The sequence below is a fragment of the Rhododendron vialii genome, chromosome 11a, assembly GCF_030253575.1.
Source record: "Rhododendron vialii isolate Sample 1 chromosome 11a, ASM3025357v1".
Classification (NCBI taxonomy): Eukaryota; Viridiplantae; Streptophyta; class Magnoliopsida; order Ericales; family Ericaceae; genus Rhododendron; species Rhododendron vialii.
In genome coordinates this window covers 21,599,092-21,621,491 of record NC_080567.1, presented here as the reverse complement: position 1 = coordinate 21,621,491, position 22,400 = coordinate 21,599,092, and the positions used below count along the sequence as shown (strand labels likewise).

Here is a 22,400-nt window from a genome sequence, read left to right as displayed (position 1 = left end):
ATGCAGTTTCATTGGTGCAGTTCTCTAGAAATTCAGTCATTTGTAAAATTTATAGTCACTAAAAGACCATTTTTCGTCTTTTATAAATTTTGTTTTTGTCTTTAGTCAACTTTTTAAAAATTCGATTGACCAAGCCATTCATTAATTTAACATAACTTTTTTGAGTTGTCCCTCTAAAGAATTTCACTCATACGGATAATTATAAGTGCTTGATTTGATTGTTTAACTTTTCATTCAGAATCTTGAGTTTTGAATGAAAAATTAAAAGATCGAATCAAGTACTTACAATTCTTCAATTGCACTTATTTTTGAAAGTAATGAACGGATTTTTTGAGACCCTAGAATAAGCCCCACACAAGCCATCGATAGAACCCAGTTACCTATATGGTTGGTATAAAGCAACAAGTTTTATTTTTGTCTGGATCTTTTTGTAGGTTGAAAGACCCCTAGCTCGCCAAGATTTATAAATTTGTCATGTATTAACTTCTAATCAACAACCCATCGATTCCAATATAAAGCCACCAGTCACACAAACAAAGCGATAAGATAACGTTTGGGTATATGTTGAAAAAACCCTAAATGGATAAAAATCACAGAAAGGAATAAAAATTAATAATAACAACACCGGACCAACCATACCCGCCTACGTGGCACTCTATGATTAGTGGTTGCAAAATAGTTTCAAAGTGGGTATTCTCCCATTATCAATCATGCAATGTCACGCTGATGGGTGTGGTTGGTGTTTTGGTGAAGTGTTTTGCCCCTAGCATTATTCAAAAAAATATATTCAACCTGTAGTTACAAGCAATCTTATGATTATAAATCATCACCAATCGCCTTAATATTTATGTCACGCCCCTGATTTTCAATAGAAGAAATAGTAACTTTCGATAAATGAAATCCTCACATTAATACAAATATTACCCCAAAAGACAATTCTTTCTTATAATCACAAGTTAAGTTCAAAGATTTCATCTCCGGCTCGAAGGCCCCAAATTGTCATGGTATTAGTACTGAAAGAGAGGATTAAGAGTTTACAAGATTCCATAGTCAAAATGATTTTAACAATAATCGAAATTACAATTACATCTTCGAAAGAGTTTTACTACGATGCCAAGTAGTTCCCCCTTGTTAGCTTTCAAAAAAAATGAAATCAAACATGCACTCCAAGCACTACATGTCGAAGACCTTGAGATGTACCTGAAAATGATAATAGGTTGAGGTACACTAGCCTAGTAGAGAAATCTATACATAAATTATAGAAAAATATGCCGAGTACGTTATGCATCTAGAGTGAATGAGTATAAACAGATACGCCTAAGGTTTATTTGGCTATCAATAAACAACTCACTATGGCCAAAGGATTCTAGACAATCCTATATGCAATATCTATCATCTCACATGCCATACCAGTACCACTAACTTTCCCACATCAATCACAATTAACCAATATTCGGTTTATCAACTGATTCATCCAATCACATATGATTCCACAATCGTTCTCATTCTCATAATCATTCTCCCTTTCCTTATTATTAGTCATCAACATCATTTTTCCCAGGAATCAATCTCTTTTGTTTTCAAATAGGTATAATGTAGAGAAATACATAACTTATAATGGTCAAATTCCGTTGATTCGAGCTTGAATAGCTGGAGTCCGCTGATTCGCTACACGAATATCGGAAACCGTTAATTCACTCAAGAATGCAGAGGATTTTTATGTCAAAAATCATTTTTCCATTTAAATAATCCGATTTAGTAAAAATCAATCTTTCTTTCTTTTTCTCAAGATCTCATGTCTCATCAATCAAGGTTTTCGCATGCATCGCGCGTACCCGAGACATTTCACAATAAGTGATACCCATTTATATGCTCCAGGACATATTACATATAAGTGATACCCAATTATATGTTCCGTGACATATCACATATAAGTGATACTCATAGTGTCATATCTCGTTATATCCGTATGTGTCGATCAATCAATCCCAATTTAATCATCCCAAGCAGTTCTATAAAAACATCGATTACACTTCAAGCATATTAAATGATCTACCAATCCACCATATTGCTTACATTTCAAAACGTTCCAAACTGTCAACCATATCATGACTTTGACCAATAAATGAATACACGTCCGTCCCTTTAAGTATACCACAATACCACACGTAAAGTACCAACTCATCACTACCCTACGGCATACCTCTTGCTAATATTGACACCTAGACCTCATGGAATAAGCACCAAAGGAATTAAAAGAAAACAACAAGACGGATCATGAGAACATGGATTTCGGTCTTACCTTCCAAATCACTTGACGGACACCCATCGACCCATTCACACTCACCACAATGCCTCGCATAACCTACGACACTCTTAAACCACCTTACGATACATCCTTTGTTTACAACGATACTAAAGTTACATTTTACAAGTGTCTCGAGAATGAAAACATCAATGAGTCAATAAAGATTGAATAATCGAGTTTAGAGAAGGTCTAAAGACGTTTAAGAAGTGCTAGAAGTGATCATGGGTCCAAACGATGAAGTATGGAACAAATGCAACAAAACTATCCATAAAGTCCTGGTATCGATACGACCAAAACCAACAATCTAATCAGAAATTCTGAAGCTTCGGTATTGAGATGGTATCTATACAACAAAAATCATGTATCAATACGGTGACGTTTCAAGCAGCAATTTCTCCAGATTTTCAAGAGATGAAACCCCCAACAACAACTAACAATCTAAAACACGATCAAGGTGTAAAATCAACACATAAACATATAACAATTGCAAGAAATCCCTACCTCGAAGTCGGAGAGCAAACATGCAAAGAGATCGGGCCACGCGAACTCTTGAACTCAAACTTTGTAATACGCCCAAAATACTCCTCTCTGAGCCAAACCGTACAAGCTACAAACTCAATGGCACGTGAGGAAGATGGAGAGAGGGTTGAGTTCTTTGGGTTTCGAGCTTTGGTGGTGGAGAGAGAGAGAGAGAGAGAGAGAGAGTGGAAAGAGTTGGGATTTTAATCCCCTACTCCCACACATACCTATATATACTAACATATACACTAATCACACTTGCACTCCTTTCAATAGCAATCCTATCATATTGACCCCGGATCTCATAAACACATATTCCACATTTTCCTCAATTTCTAATATTAATAAACCTTTAAATAATTTTCGAAAATACGGGTCTCTACAATTTATTTATCGAATCCATGTTCACCACACACAATATTTAACTGTTGTTGCCTTGAATCCACAAGCCTTCCATTCTTCTATTTGCCTCTCGAAATCCATCGAAAAACTTTGTATTGCCTAGGAAACCTCCTTATGACTTCTCTCAAATAGGTTAAGAAACGATGATAGAACTTCTTGGAGATGTATTTAGCGCTCAATGATCAATTCATCGTGTGTATACTCTAAGATACGAAGCAAAGAACACTCTAGGTGTTTCTACGTACCCTCCAAATGACTACCTCACTCAAATGCAATACATGAATCAAATCGATTCCTTTCCACAACCCTAAATAGACGCTCTAGAAAGAATATAAAAAAAAAGTACAACTCGATAAATAAGGGATACGTGCAAACGTGCATTTTCACATGAACTTTCCAATCAAATTTAATTCATCTCTTAAGAGTTTTATCAAACAAATATTTAGCTTAAGAAAATTCAACATTCAGTTTCTAATATTTAAATTTTCAAGTTTTAATTTTAGTTTTCAGCATTATCGAACTGAACCCGAGGCACCAGAGGACCCACCAAATTGGAATACAGGTGTAACGCCCCGATTTTTCAAGGAATTTTGGAAGCATTAACCCAAAAATACACTAAATTTTACAAACTATTAAGCCCCTGTTTATCCTTATACAAAAATTACAATTTCAAAATAATACAAAAATCTATGTACATTTATTTAACAAAAGTAACTCCAGAGCGACTCTAGTTTTGACACGAAATTCCAAGCAATGTTGGCCCAGACTCCGTTTCAGGGGTCCCACCTGTATCAACTGCTCCACTGTGGAATCCTGCACACTCTGGCAAATTGAACGCCGAAGCAAACGATTTGCCAGGATACAAACGTATCCTGAGTGATAATTCACTAAGTAGAAATCCTAAAACCCAATACCACAATATTCAGATCAACAATATAATAATTCATAATACACCGAAGGTACAAAATAATAACACATCGTCTTTTTCTTTACTATCCATCATCTTACATGTAATCTAAGGATTCTCTCCGCGAGATCCTTTCCTCCCACATCCACTAACTACAATCGTCTCATGGGTCCACCCTTCCTCTTGCTTGTCCTGCACCAGGGTCCTAGGTGAGCGCATCTAAGTTATGTACCGAGTATGTTCTCACTTAAGACCATAACAGGAGGATTGAGTCATCCCATGACGTATCGTACATTAGGGTCGGACATCCACTACCCCACGCTAACTATAACCGTCTCATGGGACCCATTCTCTTTCTCCAAGAGAAACTTCCCATGACGTATCATACATTAACGTCTCACTAACTATAACCGTCTCATGGGACCCATTCTCTTCCTCGAAGAGAAACTTCCCATGACGTATCATACGTTAGCGTCACAACACCGGGCCCCTCAGGTAACCCATTTCAACACAGGGCCCCATAGGTTACCCTTGCCATCACCATGGCTCAAATCACAATCCACACAATCACACTTCCAACACTTTATCAATTTCCATTTACTTAACATCGTCTACATGAGTCACTACTCGTAACCACCCAGGGAACCTATTTGTCCAATCTACAGCCACAACAAAATATCGCACGGTTCAATATTTCAACTAAAAGTACTAACAACACATAACCATGCGATAAAATTAATCCTGTCATAGAATTAATCATGCGAGTAACAAAATAATATTCAGTCAAACAATTAATTACTACACTTAAAATTAAGTCTGTTTCTCTCATTTAGAAATTTTATAAAACATTTCTACTATTTATACATTTTTCTTTAACTATCGTATTATTCATAGATTTTACAAACAAATTTTTATTGGAAAATACTTATTGCTAAATTTAGTATTTACTAACTATATTAAATATTAATATGAGATTTTTATAACAATAAAATTATGCGAGGCTATTCTAGTTAATATTTATTAAAGTTAAAGATTAACTAATATATAATCTAAAATATTTCTTGTTTACAATCTAAATAAATTTTTACTAGTAAAATATTCTTGTTAATATTTCATAAACATTTATCTACCCCAATAATTTATTAAACACGTAAACGTCCACTCAAATACAAATTAACAATGCAACATCAATAATAATTTCACAATCAAACATTTGTTAAACGATCATAAATTTTCACAGGGTATAACACTAATCATTCCAGCACAACCAGATTAAATTTTAATATAAACAGGACTAAAAATAAATTAACAATTTAACAGCAGATCATCATCTTCAATAAACTTTAAATTTAAGTAACTCCATTAAAATGCAGATAAAGGTTTTGGGTTTCCGGAAAACTACCTCAAACGCGATTCTAAGTTCGGATAAGTGTTATACGGTGTCCGTAGATCGCTGTGGTGGTTTTGAAATCTCGAGGCAGCGTCCGGCGGCACTCTGATAGGGCCCGCAGCAGCGGTATGCCCACGAAACTCACGGCATGCACACACCTACGGTCACAACTCTCTCTCTCTCTCTCTCTCTCTCTCTCTGTTCTAGACTCAACAATAGAATTGGGAGTGAAATAATCTACTGGTGTTCAATTTTCGGATTATGTGGGTATGTATAATGAGAGAGAATAAGATAGTAAGAAGGTGAGAGGATAAGTGTAAAAGTGGTGGAATGAGGAAGGAGAGTGATACTGATAACGATAAAAAGATAGGGGACAAGTGCCACATTTGGGGGGGGTTTCAATTCTAATGTATGTGGACGCATGTATGTACAGGGTGAGAATGTATCTGGACGCTTTTATGTATAGGATGAGAGATAGAGAAGTGGAGAGTTAGTTTGAATAGAGTTCTACTTAGGGTTTAGATAGGAAAGATAAGAGATGAATATGAATCACTGATTTCTTGTATATCTAAAGTTTAAATACATATCTTATACAATAATGCAAATAATATCAATTGCACACATAATAATATATTTTAATTATTCAATCTAATTAATTATTGAATTAGAAATTTAAAAATATAAATTTGTATTAAAAAAAATTGGGTCAAAAATCCGGGTCGTTACAACAGGATTGAACCCTCTTGCTGCTGTCTTTATTATTATTACTGGTACTAGCTTTGACTAGTTCGGGTTTTACCTTAGACGTCTTCGATAGCTTTTCAAATCTACCCATTTGATAACTATATATTGCCGAAATCAGATTTTAATTAACTTACCAAAAACATGGATTTGGCTTTAATGATTTTGAGTAAAGTTATTCGAATTATATACCTTCTGATAACGTACGTATGGAAAGATAAAGGATATACTATATACGTGGAGGTTACCAACAACATGGATTTTGCTTTAATGATTTTGACTAAAGTTATTGGAAACCTTCTGATAACATATGGAAAGATAGTGCGTGTGCCTGGAAACCTTCAAATTTGAGATTCTAGTTTTTCAAAATCAGTTTGGATAGTTAGCCAAAAATTCAAGATAATGGACTCTCGGATTCTATATATTCTGAAAAAGTTAAAAAAGGAAGAAAATTCTTAAAATTTCAAAGCTGAGTTTGGATATCTTTTGAGATTTTGCAATACAATTTCCCCAAAAATGAATAAAATTATCATAATTTTGCAGCAGCAACATGTTTCTCAACTTTTACTAAATCTACAGCACCAAAATCTGAGGTTGAAATCTAAAATCTATATCCTCACAAATAGTATACGCCCCCATAAATTGTTGGAGGACATATATATATATCTGGGGATTAAAATCACTATAACAAGTTTTGGTATCTAAGTTCTTTAAAAAGTGAAGGGCAAAATAGTTATCCAAACTTTTGAATCCATAATGAGAATTCAAAAGTGGATAAGGGTAGAATCCTCTTGCTGTTATTTTTTAGCATTGAGTTTGGATTTTAGGTTCCAAATCTATCATTGCATAAAGATTGTCTAAATCAGATTGTACCTTACCAAAAACATGGATTTGGTAAGTTACAATCTGATTTAGGCAATCTTTATGCAAGTTAATTTATGGATTCACAGAGAAATTTACAATATGATTTAGGCAATCTTTATGCAAGTTTACAATCTGATTTATTCTCATTATGGATTCACAAGTTAATATGGAACTTTTCTTAACGTATGGAAAAGACAAAGGATTTATATACGAGGAGGTTAAAATCAGTATAACAAGTTTTGTTATATACTATGTAATTGAGAGAAATTTATTCACAGAGGCTCCGCGAACAACCGCCGTCCATTCGCGCAATCAATGGTTGAGATTCGTTTTCAATTTTGACCAGTCATAATTAGTTTTCAATCCGGACCGTCCAAAAATACTTTGGCTTTGGACACGCACAATTGGATTCCATAACGCCTTTTATACGGAAAGCTCCGTAAAGAATTTTTTCTACTATGTAATTTCTTGAACGGTGAAGGCAAAATACTTATCGAAACTTTGAAAATCCATAATGAGAATTCTGAGGCATCTCTGGTCCATATTAATCAAGTTCCTACCGCAGCGCGGTACTCAAGATCACTTTAAAATTACACATTCCTATGGAGTCCATGTATACATTTAGTGGCAGACCTCACAAGAATGTGTAGTAAAGTGGTCCGGAGTGCTACGTAGCGGTGCTCCCCAACTGTTGTATAATATGTATGGACCCCACAGAAATTTGGTTCTCAGGTTGGAGTTCGGTTCTTAGGCATCTTCACTAGCTTTCCAAAATCTACCATTGCATACAGATTGCCAAAATCAATTTGAAACATACCAACAACATGGATTTGGTTTTAATGATTTTGACTGAAGTTTATTGGAAATAAAATTTTCATTACTTATGGAAATAAATTTTCTATATTGAGGCTACAAATCAAACGTGGCACAAAAGGGATAGAGTTGTACCATGCACCAAAATTAAAGCAAATACAGAACAATGTAGGATTGACATATCCAGAATACTCTGAATGCAGTTACAAGTTTTTAATTTGAAATTAATAAACCTCTAAAGCCCACGTTACTCGTTCTGATCCATTTATTTATCCACTAATTTCTCCCCCTAAGAGAGATTGCTCAGTCGTTCGAGACTCTATTTATTCGAGCCTTACGAAAATCTTATCCACATATATTTGTACGAGTTACATACACTTGCTAGTAGACCGCACACATTTGCCCGAATCGGTAATCTGTCTTCACCATTTTTTGTGCTGTCCTCACTTGTCTGCCCGTTAGCCAAGCACCATCCCCATACTCTCCGTGAACCCCTCTCTCTCTCTCCTCCCTCTCTCTCTCCTCCCGCCACACTATAAATACTTGTTCCCACATTGGATTTCCCTCGTCTCATCCTCCCAAGCCCTCTATACAACCTCCCAATAAGTGCGACTTACAATAAGTCTCTCCCTCCCATGCACCCCTTCCTTTTATCTCCAACCTTGGCCGGTGTTTCTTTCTCATCAAACACCCGATACCGCCTCCGGCCAACTGCGACGAGAGATAAGGGATAGTAAATAAGCGTGAGCGAGAGAGAGACAGATATAGTCGTCTATTTCGGGAAAAAAAAAAAACGAAAAAATGGAACACGGAGCGATAGTCAGCACCACCTCCGCCTCCGGAGTAGATGCCCCCAACGTCCCGGTCGGGAAACTAATCCTTGTATCGTCGATCGCCGCCGGTGTCCAGTTTGGGTGGGCCTTACAGCTCTCCCTCCTGACACCTTATGTGCAGACTCTTGGTGTCCCCCATGTATGGTCTAGCTTTATCTGGCTCTGTGGGCCCCTTTCAGGCCTACTTGTCCAACCCACTGTTGGTTACTTCAGTGACCGATGCACCTCGAAGTTCGGCCGCCGCCGCCCCTTCATTGTCTCTGGCGCAGTCCTGGTCGCCGTCGCGGTCTTCCTCATCGGCTTCGCAGCCGACATGGGGAGAATCTTCGGCGACTCAGCCACAGAAAAAATGAAACCACGAGCAGTCGCGCTGTTCGTGGTTGGATTTTGGATGTTGGACGTGGCGAACAACACCTTGCAAGGGCCGTGCCGAGCCTTCCTGGCCGATCTGTGCGGGTCCAACCACTCGAAGATCAGCGCATCGAACGCATTCTTCTCCTTTTTCATGGCCGTCGGAAACGTCTTGGGATACGCAGCGGGATCCTACTCTAAGCTGTACAAAATACTGCCCTTCACGAAAACCGAGGCGTGCGACATCTACTGCGCCAACCTTAAAATGTGCTTCATTTGCTCCATCCTCTTCTTGATTATCCTAACCACAATTGCAGTCACGATAGTGAAAGAAACACCGATAACGCAGGAAGATGTCAACAACGGATCCGAATCGATGCCATTTTTCGGGCAGCTTTGCTCCTCGCTCAAAACCCTGCCAAAGCCGATGTGGATTTTGTTCGCGGTGACCGCGTTGAACTGGATCGGTTGGTTCCCATTCACATTGTACGATACCGACTGGATGGGCAGGGAGATCTACGGTGGCAACCCCGATGGTAACGCTGCCCAGGCCAAGCTGTACGATCAAGGAGTGAGCGCGGGATCGCTCGGGCTAATGGTGTACGCCGTGACCCTGGGACTCATGTCTTTGGCAATTGAGCCGATGGCGAAATGCCTGGGTCACGTGAAACGGGTGTGGGGACTTGGAAACCTGGTGTTGGCGATATGCCTGGCGATGATGGTGGTGGTGACGAAGATTGCTGACAAAGCCCGTGGCGCAGCCGTTCAGCCGCCGGATTCCAACATCAAGGCCTCCGCCATTGCTATTTTTGCCGTCCTGGGTATCCCACAAGCGGTTAGTTTATACTCCTTGGTTCCTCTTCTTAATCCCAATAACGTCAAAACAAACTAATCAGCAAAACATCCATATCCGAATAGGATTTATTCAATTGTTTCCTCTAATGTTTGTGCAGGTGACTTATAGCATTCCATTTGCTCTAGCTTCAATATATTCTAGTAGTTCAGGATCCGGCCAAGGTATTGCTTTTTCCTGGAGGGGATGGTGTTGTACACATTCGTACCGTTCGTCTAGATAATCAATGGTCAGAATCGTCGAGACGGTTGGACGGTTGAGATTATGCACAATACCAAACAATCCGTACCATTGATTGCCGAGACAGACGGCAGCCCCATCCCCCAAGCCGCTTTTGTCCACTTTCATTCTTACAAATACTTTTGCAGAAAAAAAGTCACCAACAGAGTGACATCACTACCATATAGTCACCTAACACAATATTTATGTCTAATATTTTGTAGGGCTTTCTTTGGGGCTCTTGAACGTTTCAATTTGCATTCCACAGGTAAGACACTAAACATCATTGCTACAATTCACTAGTTCTCCAAAATGCAGAGTTTTAACTAAGTGCATTGTATTTCATCAAACAGATGTTCGTTGCGGTGGTGGTTGGGCCGTTGGACGCTGCGTTCGGAGGTGGTAACCTTCCGGGGTTTGTATTGGGAGCCATTGTAGCCGCCGCGAGTGCAATTTGCGCATTCACAATTCTCCCATCATCGGCCCAGAAGAATGCCTAAGAATCGAGGGAGGCGTTCGTGAACCCGCCTGTATATATGCACATATTCCTCATCTGGCGAGCAGAATCGAACAACATGACACAATGTGATTACTCCCAGAGTTACATGCGGCTGCGTCGGGGGCTTCAATCGGGATGAGTGAAAAATATTGAGTTGTAAATAAACACATTGTTCATCTTGCAATTTTTTTTTTTTGGGTTTTGTGAGAAGATAGGACAATGTGGCGTTAATTTGCCTATGTTAGTTTTCATATGCGCTCTTTTAGGCATGTCAACTAATGCAGGAGTTGCCAATTTTTGTTTTACATTTAATGCTTACTCTTGGAAATTAGATGGTGTTCTTTCTTTCTGTATTTTCTTGCTTTCGAACTCGGCTTTTCCCTCCCGCTCTAGGAGAAGGAATTTATCGAACCAAGTGCACATGGCACCTCTTGATTTGCCCAAGTTATTTTCCTTCGAAATCCATGCCCTTCTCTTCCTAATGCCTAATGGCAATTACAATAACCACATTTCACTACCGTTAACTCTAAACCACGGTACTTATAAACCACATTCCGCCGTTAACCAAACTCTTCCCTATGTCCCATAAAATTAGTTCCCTGTGAAATAATGTGCAAATTTCAAATTTAAAAATAATGCACTTGCCAAAATAATTTTTTAAATTTTTTTGCACCGTTCAAAAGATCTCATCGAGATTTATTAAACAAGATTCATATTGCACAAAAAATTATTTCGTTAAGTACATTATTTTTAAGTTCGAAAATTGGATGTCTAAAGAAGCTATTCCAATTTTTTCATTGTTATGTGAGGGTTGGAAGGCTTCCCGTTGGCATTTAACTTGTTGGGTTCGTGTTGGTCTCGTGTGTTTTTTTTTATTGATCTCTTTTGAAATTTTTTGTTATATTTTCAGGCAATTTTATTGCATTTTTTATGTGGTTGAGTTAACGTTAGATTTAGAGTTAATGGTAGTGAAATGAGATTTAATTGCTGTTAGGTAGGGAAGGCCAGGAAAGGGACTTAGGCGAATCAAGAGGTGCCATGTGTCCTTAGTTGGAGGAATTCTTGGAGGAATTCCTCCTACTGGGGCACAGGAGGAAAACAGAGTTCCATGGGAGCCATATCCATTACCAAAGTAACATGGTGGTAAAATATAATGGTGAAAAATTAGAATCAGTAAAATTCATTTCTCAATGACCTTATGGTTTGGGATGACAATCTCGCTTGAAACCGATAAATACCTGACTTAAGCCGCACCGATCGAAATGGTTTTTGTCTGATTTTTTAATCATCGTTTTGGTCTTTAATCATAAATAACCGACAGAATTTTGTTTGGATTTACAAATATTCACACTCCAAATCGAATCTTAATCCGCTTTATATTGTTGTGTTTTAGTTGGTATCTGTTTACACCCATTTTTGGCCAAAAATCAGGAAATGGATTTACGGGTTAAAAGGTAGCCTCGAGGGTCGAGGCCCTAGCCTTGAAAGACCTTACGACCAGTTGCCCACGAATTAGGGCCGGTTCTTAAGAAATGATGGGCCTTCCATATAGGCCTAAATCAGTCAAAGGCCTAAGGCTTGAATCAGTCCACCAGGCCTAAGTATTTCGTCCAGGCCTAACCCAAATTCCTAGTAGTAACAAAGGCCTAAGAAATGGGCCCGAATTGGTAGAAGCCTTGGTTTTCTCACCAGGCTTAGACTCAGAAGGCTTACATTGGGCAAAGGCCCATGATTTACCAACAAGTTCAGGCCCAATTGATGAAAGGCCCACTGCTTTAAGAGCATCATTAAAGCCTTTAATGAGCAATTAGGGGGCCTTAAGCAGCTCACAAGGAGCTTAAAGGCCTTAAGCTGCTCACAAGTAGCTCAAAGGCCTTAAGCTGCTCACAAGCAGCTCGCAAGGAGCTCAAAGGCCTTAAGCTGCTCATAAGTAGCTCAAAGGCCTTAAGCTGCTCACAAGTAGCTCAAAGGCCTTAAGCTGCTCATAAGCAGCTCAAAGGCCTAGAATATTCTTGCTAGACAGATCTGGGTAAGCTGCTTGTGGTCTGAACTGGTGGGACCCCATTCTTCAGCATGAAGCAAGGCCAGAGACAGGTGGTGCACATGTAGCCCTTAGAGCTATTGGTGAATGATTCATGCAGACCTAAGCAAGCTGCTCACAAGCAGCTCATCCAGGTCTGGTTAATCCTTTGTTTCTGGATCCTTCTTCCGTAAAAGATGAACCTCAGAGGATTTAGAGGGCCCACAAGTATGCAAGGTCCAATAAAATGGTGGGAAGGCCTGAAGAAGCCTTGGTCTTCAGCATTGGTGGGCCCAAAAGACGTCCAATCAAGCAGTAGCTGCTCACAAGCAGCTCAAAGGCCTGGATGCTGAAGTTCCTTTTACTCTTTTACAAAGTTTTATGCAGAAAAGAAGGGCTTTTCAGGCCTTTACCATTTCCTTGGAGTAAAGGGCACGTTTTTATCAAAGAATAGCCTCTCATTGGAGCATTTTGAAGCAGCTCAAAAGGGACACTTGGCAGCCATGCATGAAGGCCTGTGGAAGCAGCTTGAACAGCTCAAGACCTGGAATATCTGCCTATAAATACCAGAGTTGAAGGCCTTGGCAAAGGTCCACGACCATTAAGCCCCCGGCTTATGCAAATTTATGTTTTAATTATCTTTTATCTTTCGGTCCACGACCATCAAAGCCCATGGCTTATCCAAATTACATTTCAATTATCTTTTTAACTATTTTTATCTTTCGGTCCAAGACCATCAAGCCCCCGGCTCCTGCAAATTTATGTTTTAATTATCTTTTATCTTTCGGTCCACGACCATCAAAGCCCATGGCTTATCCAAATTTCATTTCATTTATCTTTTAACTATTTTTATCTTTCGGTCTCCGACCAAACAAGCCCACGGCTTATCGTTCAATTAACTTTACTTTCTAAAATAGTTTGTACTCAATCTAGCCAAGCCTAGATTTTATTTCATTTCCTTGTAATCAGACTTTGTTAAACCGTTAATAAAGTCCATTTATTTCTGTTTTAGGCCTTGCTCTACCTTTCTGTTCATTTTTCACACGATTAGGAAATTTTAAGTCCTTAGCCCGCAAAGGCAAACCACGAACCTCCTCACGGTCTCCACCCTTAGGCCGTGCACTTTCGTTCGATTAGAAGTCAGATTGAGGCTTTCAGGCCTTGATACGAATTTTGGCAGCAATCCTGCCCTGGCACGCCCGCATCAGGCCTAGAACTGCACTATTCGCTGTTCCTAGGCCAATTGTTACTTTTTGGGAAACAAACAGTATCATTGAGTATCTAACTGTAAACGAGTCTCTGTTCATTTTTTGGAGCCGTAATTTACTACAATTTTTCAGGACCACCATTGTTAATTGGGTGCCCGTCAATGGTGGTTCGGGGAAAAATTGAAACGAAGTCGTTTCCCGTCGGCTAGGGTTCAGTGGAAAATAACCTGTCGGATTTTGTTACGGTTTGGTTTCGAGTGGAAATTTTGAGTTTTGGTTCAATTATGTCAAAATCCCGAATCCAAGCCACCCGTTGTCGTCTGTGGTGATAAAAAAAAAGAGAAAGGGAACAGTGTAATGTGTAATGGTGTATGTTTGGATATCCAGAGAGGTCCGACTTATTTTTTTGGAGAATTCAGGAAATTAGACAAAGATTTGTCTTTAATAAAATATTACTGTTGTCGATTAAAAAAAAAGAGAGTCAAAGATCTGTAATACTCCCTTTGTCCCAATTTAAATGGCTGTATTTCTATTTTGGGTTGTCCCAAATTAAGTGTTCACTTTCTAAAAATAACTATCAAAACATGCCAAGCTTTCAATTTTACTCCTAAAAAGTACACATTGATTTGACAGCTTTTTATATTCGTGTCATTTTTAGATTGATAATATCTTTCAATTTTTAATATATTTCATGATTTTAAAATTTTTGTATAATAAAACTGATTTAAATTTATCAAACAAGATCCATATTACATATTTTTTGAGATCTATATTAAAAGATATAAGCGATTTTCATACATAAAATTAACTTCACAGTTTTTAAGGTTAATTTTGAAAATTTTGAGTAAAAATTTTGATATCTTAGAATGCACGATTTTCCGTAGAGGACACTTAAATTGGAATGGAGGGAATAGTAATATAGGATGAGATTAAATTCTTTCCACTGGCGGTGGAAAACCCCACTTTTCCACCACCACCACCTTTTTCGGTCCTACCGTATGTTTATTGTTGATCTAAACCGTTCATGTTGTAGACACCACATAGTAGTATATCCATGCAAAAAATAAATTTGATCGAATATCGATTGTCATGCCCTCGATTTTCAACATAAATAAAGATAATTTTTCATAAAGAAACTCCTCACATTATCTTACATAATACCCCAAAAGAGTTCACCATGTCCTAGTCATCAAATTACAGATCCAACTCCAAGAGTTTGAATATATTATATCATTAAAAGAAATAGAATTAAGATTCTATTACATTCCCAAAATATGTTTTTTCAAAATGTCCATGAGTCTCCTTTACCATCTCTTCCGAAATTATGCACTAGAATGCATGCACTTCACTCCATTTACTGCTCCGGGATCATACCTGAAAGATGATAGGTTGAGTTATATTAGCCCAATAGAGAAATCTACACAACCATTATATGAAAATGGAATGACAGGCAGAATGAATAAAGTAGGTAAATTACTATGTTTCAAGTTTAAAAATGGAATGTGAAATGATAGACATCTCACCGCCATTCATGATAATACAACATTATGACTACACACCAAGATTCTAGGCAAACCACAACATCCTATTCCGAATACTCTTTCCGCTCCTAGACTTCACTTTAGTCATAACAACACATGTTAAAAGGACCTGTCGACACATGTCTCATTGGTGTTGTTTCGACAACCAATCATTCCTTTTGTAAATTCATCAAACAACCCTTACATTCACTTATATATATATACATCACCGTTGGAAACCCACATCACATGTCATAAGCGAGTGCTCTTTTCGGGCCATTTATGGAGTCCCGGTACTCCCAACAAGTGCCTCCCTCACTAAAGGAACTGAGTCAAATCACATAGTATAGGTCACCGTACCACAATTCCTCCAATACACTTTACAACCCAGCCATTCATCTCAATCACATATATATTGAATTCACAATGAAGACTTATTCACATAGAAGTAGTACGAATGATTTCACCTCAGTCAACTTGCTATCATTATGTTATTAGTTCCTCATCACCATACAAGTACTCACATATCAAGGGATATTCTCTCATAACGATTCATAGATTTCTACCATGCAACTCATAAAATCGTACAAGTTACGCAAGAGATGTATTACATATCAAACATAAAGAAAGTGTATCATGTATCCACGCCTGGCGTTGTTTAACTTAAAGGAGTGTTCTACGTGTTCGTTTTTCATATTACATGTCAACACATACAACTTTCGCCACCAATATTCCTTATGTTATCTAAACACTCGTTTCGGTCAAAAGACTCATACGGAACCCAATGATCACTACAAAGCCTTAAGTATACCACTAGCCTCGTCAAACCATTCAATTAAGTACTCTGGAGAACTCATCTGTGTCTCACCCAAACGATTCTAAGGAAAAAGGATTACCTAACGTATACGAACATACCTATCTTATTTTGGTTACCAAACTTTATTATCTTAGAATTAGGCTATAAGACCACCACCGTTAGAAAGTAGATTTTGAGTACATGAATTTTGATATAAAATTTGCCCAAAATGGAGTTCGGATGAAAAAGTTATACTTGTTCGAAATTTTACCAAAAATTCAGATTTTTCAATCCCTACCTGTAGAACACAACCTCCTACCGGTAATAGACTAGAATTTCAAAAAATGACACTACTGGATAGCGTTTCTACCAGTAGGGCTAAAATTCCTACCGGTAGGACCTGGGTGTTCAGTGCATGATTTTCAGATTTCACAAGAACAAATTCAACAACGAAACCAATGATTTAGGACACGATTCAAACACCAAATCAATGCATAAACATATAATAGAAGTGAGAAATCTCTACCTCAAAGTCGAAGAATGAAATCCAAGCTCAATCAAGTAAGCCCTAGCTCCGAAAATCTAGAATCAACCGAATACTCCTCTTCAAGCTCAAACCTACGAATTTCCAAACTCTAGAACACTTGAATGCAAAAACCTTATGGCGGATCGAGGTGGGTTTGAAGTATTTTGGAGTGTTAGAGTGTGAGAGTTTGAGAGAGAGAGAGAGAGAGAGCGAGAAAAGCCGAAAGAAAGTGATCAGAGATCGGGAAATGAGAGATAGAGAGAGGACTGGGGATATTTGATCCTCTACACTCTAACACACACATATATACTAGGGCACACACCAACCACACTTGCACTCCCTTCACTCTCAATCCTATCACGTTGACTCCAAATCAAATAAATTCAACAAATTTCACATTTATTCGATATTCTAACATTAATAAAATCTTTAAACGATTTTTGTAACGACCCTGATTTTCAATAAATAAAAATTTCGTTACATATTGGAATTTTTATTTTTATTACTTGGTATTACTTTTAAAATTTTTCTTTTTAATCCTTATAATCCATCATAATTAGATTTAAGCCCTTAAAATTATATTCTTGACTAGAAATCCTACATGGCAAGAAGAATTATTTTTCAATCGATTAGTTGGAGGAATCGAACTACCAATTCACCTAGTTACGATTTCCTAACCCTAGATAAACCTTTTTGACCATCTTTGAGCCTTCTAAACCTCTCCCAACCCTAATTGAACCATTAGGCCATTAGAGGTAATCATTATACCCCATGACTAGTCATTTAAGCCCATACCTATCTTCTTTATTTCTTAATCCATTGGTCAATAATTGTTAAGAAAATTTTTATCCCTTGGACAATGGACATTAGATTGCCAATGAATATATGATTTGACGAGACAAATCATGGGCCATAGGAAGCCATCATTTTGCTTCCAAAAGAAGTAAATTTAGCCTTGTCATGCATGCAACCCTAAGACTAATAGCCTTAAACCTAAATTGCCCACCAAAGTCACTTTCCTAGATTCTCTAAGTACATATATGTACTTATATATAGGTATACACACCTCATAACCTATTATAAGCATGCCTATATATGTCTATATGTACATATATACACTTTCTAGGAAAAGTGTTAACCATTGGACAATGTTCTTGTCATTGAAAGCCTTAACCTCTCTTCATTACTTTTCCTTAGCCTTAGTAAGTCTACTTGATACTTTAGTGTACTTTTATATATATATATATATATATATATATATATATATATATATATATATACTTAGGCATATATATACATTGTGCGAGAGAGAGAGAGAGAGAGAGAGAGAGAGAGAGAGAGAGAGGGATAGGGCCAAAAGGGAGAGAGAGGAGGAGTGAAGTGTGTGTTTGTGTTTTGGGCACTTTTACAAGCTACCTATTGTACCAACTTCACACTCAAGCCTAGTACTACATGACAACCCATTCTAGGCTTCTTAAAACACAAACCTAGCCAATTATCTTCTTCTTTCTTGCAAGCAACCCCATCCTAGGACATGACAAGACTAAAACCCTTCATGATAACCTAAGGTATGGCCTAGAATGGAAATGACAAGTGAGAAAGGCATGGCATGCTTGATTTGACCAAATAATGGAACAAAATCCATGAGAGAGAGAGAGAGAAAGAGAGAGAGGGGAGAGGGGGCGGGGGGCGAAGGAGCTAAATTTTGCTATAAATAGCACCCCCCCATTCACCATTCAACTCACACCTTCATCCTCCTACTTCTTTCTCTAGAAATCCTTATGTTCTTGTTTGTTCTTGCCTTGTTCTTCTTCATTCTTGAGTTCTTCCTAAGTTCCTCAAGAAACTCATCCTAAGCCGCCACTCGACCACCCTCTCGATCCAAAAGTCTTAGTGGTATTAGTCAAGATTTAGTTTCGAGAGAAACCCTTCTTTTTCGAAGCTATCGGAAGCTTACCGTAGGAAGTTACTCCGCCCGATCGCCAACTCATTTTCCGTAGCCACCCTACCACCAAGAAGAACGGTAGAATCTTCTTATCCCCTATACTTTTACTCCAATAAACATATGTTGTTTAGAATTTTCCACAAAGGAAGAAAGAACGGATTTTTAAAAGCTAAGAATTTAACGCTTGATTAGAAGTAGTCGTATTTTGATCTTAGGATGGTTACGAGCATGTATACATGAATTGTTTGTATTACTTGTTGAGTGACAAAGCATAAATAATTTTCACTCCAAAGGCGTCCATACATGTGGCGTTATGCTTTAAGTGATGATTTGAGCATGATTGATAATATAGAGTTGGATGATCTTGCTAGTTTAGTTTCAAGATTACAAATGAATGATTTATGATTACGTATGTGAAAAGTCCTACAGTAGAGTCGTTGCATGATAACGAGACAAAGAAATCGAGGAGGTAGAAACATGACACCTAGGCTGTGTTAAAGGCAAGATAAGTTTTGAAACCACAATGGAGCCGGGCTTGGCAGCGCATTGTGTGGTGTGTGTGGGCATGCGCCCCGAAAAATTTTATTCACAAAAATCGGGTGCGGCCCTCTTTGAAGAGCGCGGCGAAACACCTCGATTCAGAGTCGCCACTAGGATTTTAGCGGTGAAAATACCCAAGGAACCGAACTCGAAAACGCTTGCCACGTTTGTTTGATTTTGAAAAGGCATGGACCGGTCCGTCGTCACCTTTGATATCTGAGGTTCGGGAGCTAGGTAACGAGAGGGGAAGGGTTTTATGGCACCCCTCTCGCCCAATCCGGAGATCGGTCTCTACTCAGGCATATTGTTGTGGGCACGCGACCCGAAAATTTTTGTTTACAAAAATTTGGGTGCGGCCCTTTTTCGGAAAGCGCGGCGAAACGCCTCGATTCAGAGTCGCCACTCGGGTTTTAGCGGTGAAAACACCCAAGGAACCGAACTCGAAAACGTTTGCCACGTTTGTTTGATTTTGAAAAAGGCGCAGACCGGTCCGTCGTCACCTTCGATATCTGAGGTTCGGGAGCCAGTTTACGAGAGGGGAAGGGTTTTATGGCACCCCTCTCGCCCAATCTGGAGATCGATCTCTACTCAGGCATTTTCTTACAAAATGTTTGCATTTTTCTCTCATTTGATCATTATTCTAGCCAATTAGGGCGAGGGAACAGTTAATGGGGATTAAAACTGTAACAACTTGCAGTTATATGACAAAATGCTTTATGGATGATTTACTTGCAATGATAAATATAAATTGAGAACAAGCACTGAGCAACCCGAATAGGCTGGAGTACGCTGCCCTACAGGGGCGTGAGCAGGTCCTGCGCCAGCATGCACTGGCCGATCCAGCACATGTCGACTGGACGTGCGCACGCCACAGTAAGACTGGCGTACTCCACTTATATGGCTTCACAGTCTTTGTTTGCAATCCTCTGGGCTCTGAAAAGGGACCAGCGCACACCCAGGGCAAACCACGCAGTTTATCAGAGTAAAGTACATACAGTCGCAGACATACGAAATGGGTTCAAACCACGAAAAGCAGCATAATACCCCAAAAACAGTGTGGGGGCAGGAAATAGGCCAAGATTACATTAAGATGCAAAGGCCAGTCACTGGATCATGGGACAACTGCCGTACGCCAGTCATTGGATGCCGTACGCAGGTATGACCATCATCCAGTGCATGGCTTTGCATCATCTGGGCTCTGGAACATGACCAAAAGGATCCCAGAGGCCTTTTAAACAACCGAAGAGTAAGCCAATGGATATTACGTCTAAACAGAACTAAACACAGAAAGCAGTAGACTGGTTGTTAGCATGCTGAGGTGATTGACTGTAATGTAAAATGACAGAAACGGTGGTCCATGAACCCCACGCCAGTAGTGCTCGTACTGCCATGATTGGCGTACGTCATAAGTATACTGGCGTGCGCCATGTCTCACTTCATACGATCTTTGTATTTTACCAGTTTAAGACCAGGACTAGTATTATTCACCAGCCTGGGCCTTACTGGTCCTCCTCAGGAGCTGAAAACAGAAAGGGACGTAAAGGTGGTATACCTTTTTGTATTGAAGTTTGGAGGTGGTATTGAGCTTTAGAGGTTGAAGATAGAGGTTGTATGGTGACTGAACATCAGTGGGTGTATGGAAGTGGGTTGCCTTCCTTTCTCTTTCAATGGAAGAAGAGAGGTAGAGAGCAAGAAGAGAAGGAGAAGAAGGCCTTTTGCTTCTTAATGTGTCTAACCCCTTACAAATGAATGCAATGGGGGGTATTTATAGAGGAGAGAGGCTGAGATCAGTTGGGACCAAGGCCTTGTTTGGCTTGTTGGAAGAGGAAGGGAGCCTCCCATGCATTAAATGCATGGGACTTGCCTTGATGGGGGGTCTAGGAGAGAGAGGGAGCGTCTCTGCCGAGAGTAATCATCAGGAATACTGTGGCCGACGTTAGAGTGGCACAAAAGTCTCGTCCATGTGGCTGAATAAAGTTGATTTGACTGGATTTGACTGGCGTGCGCCATATATAGACTGGCGTGCGCCAGTAGAAGCTGGGTCAACGGTCGATGACTGACACGTGGCAGCTGACTGGCGTACGTCATCAAGGCACTGGCGCAAGCCAGTTGGGTTTTGCTGGGGCTGTTTGGCTCTGGATTGAAATGGGTTTGAAAGGAGGTTCGGAATGCTCAAAGCTCAAACACACCACCGTCCTCAAACTATTCTCGACTTTAATCATCATTGGGGAAGTAAAAGATCGACAAATAACGTTATCTGGACAGTCCAGAATGGGGTGTCTACAGTGTAAAAACGATATTTGAAAAATCAATGAGAAATCAGACTGGCGGAATCATTGTAGGGATACTCGGGAACTCGGAACGGCGGAACCGAGGGATAAATTGTGGTTTGGTTATCCATGGAGAGCCAACACGATTGTTTAATAATTTTCGAAAACCCAAATGGGAACCGAAATGGCGGAACCATTGTGGGATGCTAGGGAGACCGAAACGGCGAAACCGAGGTTAGGTGTGTTAAAAACGATTTTGAAAACGTTGACTTGGTAAATGAAAGGTGAAACCAGTGACACAGTCTATGAAATGACGCGTAGGAGAAACTCAGAAATCATGAACATCAACAATAGTTGAATAGCAAATATGGATGTGTCATTGTTAACTGTCTTGTTAAATATGCATGAACTATGTGGCAATCGTTAATCTTATGATCTTATGTTTGTAAGTTAAGGGTTAGAGGGTATGGATTATTCTATTGAGCTCTTGTAGCTCATGGTGTTACCTTTTGGTGACCCTGACATATTATACCATGGGCGATGCTGGTATAATGTGTCAGACTTTGTAGATGAACAAGGTGAGTTGTACACCTTGGAAGCTTTTGGAGCCGAGGAGCTGGCTAGGATGGAAGAGCAGGCAGCGCAGTAGATAGCAACCCTAGTTCCCCCTCCTTTTGTTTAAAAATAGTATTCTTGTTAGAGTTATGATGTAATATCGAGCCAGACTCTACTTAGTTTTTTAATGAAATTACCTATTTAATGTTCCCGGAATTAGGGGCGTTACAATTTGGTATCAAAGATTTAGGTCCAAAACCTCGGCCATGGGTAGAATGGGTAGACCATAAGATAGTTCGATCGTTGAACAAATGTGAATTG

General features: G+C 39.1%; 1 protein-coding gene across 1 annotated transcript; it reads left to right on the top strand.

Annotated features, from left to right (window-relative positions):
* Positions 1 to 8,300: 8,300 nt before the first annotated feature.
* Positions 8,301 to 11,030, top strand: LOC131307792 (sucrose transport protein-like). Its single transcript, XM_058334480.1, has 4 exons — positions 8,301 to 9,963; positions 10,082 to 10,145; positions 10,425 to 10,468; positions 10,554 to 11,030. The coding sequence occupies exons 1-4, from the start codon at positions 8,746 to 8,748 to the stop codon at positions 10,698 to 10,700; spliced, it is 1,473 nt and encodes a 490-aa protein (XP_058190463.1). The 5' UTR covers positions 8,301 to 8,745; the 3' UTR covers positions 10,701 to 11,030.
* The last annotated feature ends 11,370 nt before the right edge of the window (positions 11,031 to 22,400 follow it).

Coding starts and splice junctions, on each gene's coding strand:
- LOC131307792 (XM_058334480.1), top strand. CDS start 8,746: ATGGAACACGGAGCGATAGTCAGCACCACCTCCGCCTCCGGAGTAGAT. Junction 9,964..10,081: donor TCCTGGGTATCCCACAAGCG/GTTAGTTTATAC, acceptor ATGTTTGTGCAG/GTGACTTATAGCATTCCATT. Junction 10,469..10,553: donor TTTCAATTTGCATTCCACAG/GTAAGACACTAA, acceptor TTCATCAAACAG/ATGTTCGTTGCGGTGGTGGT.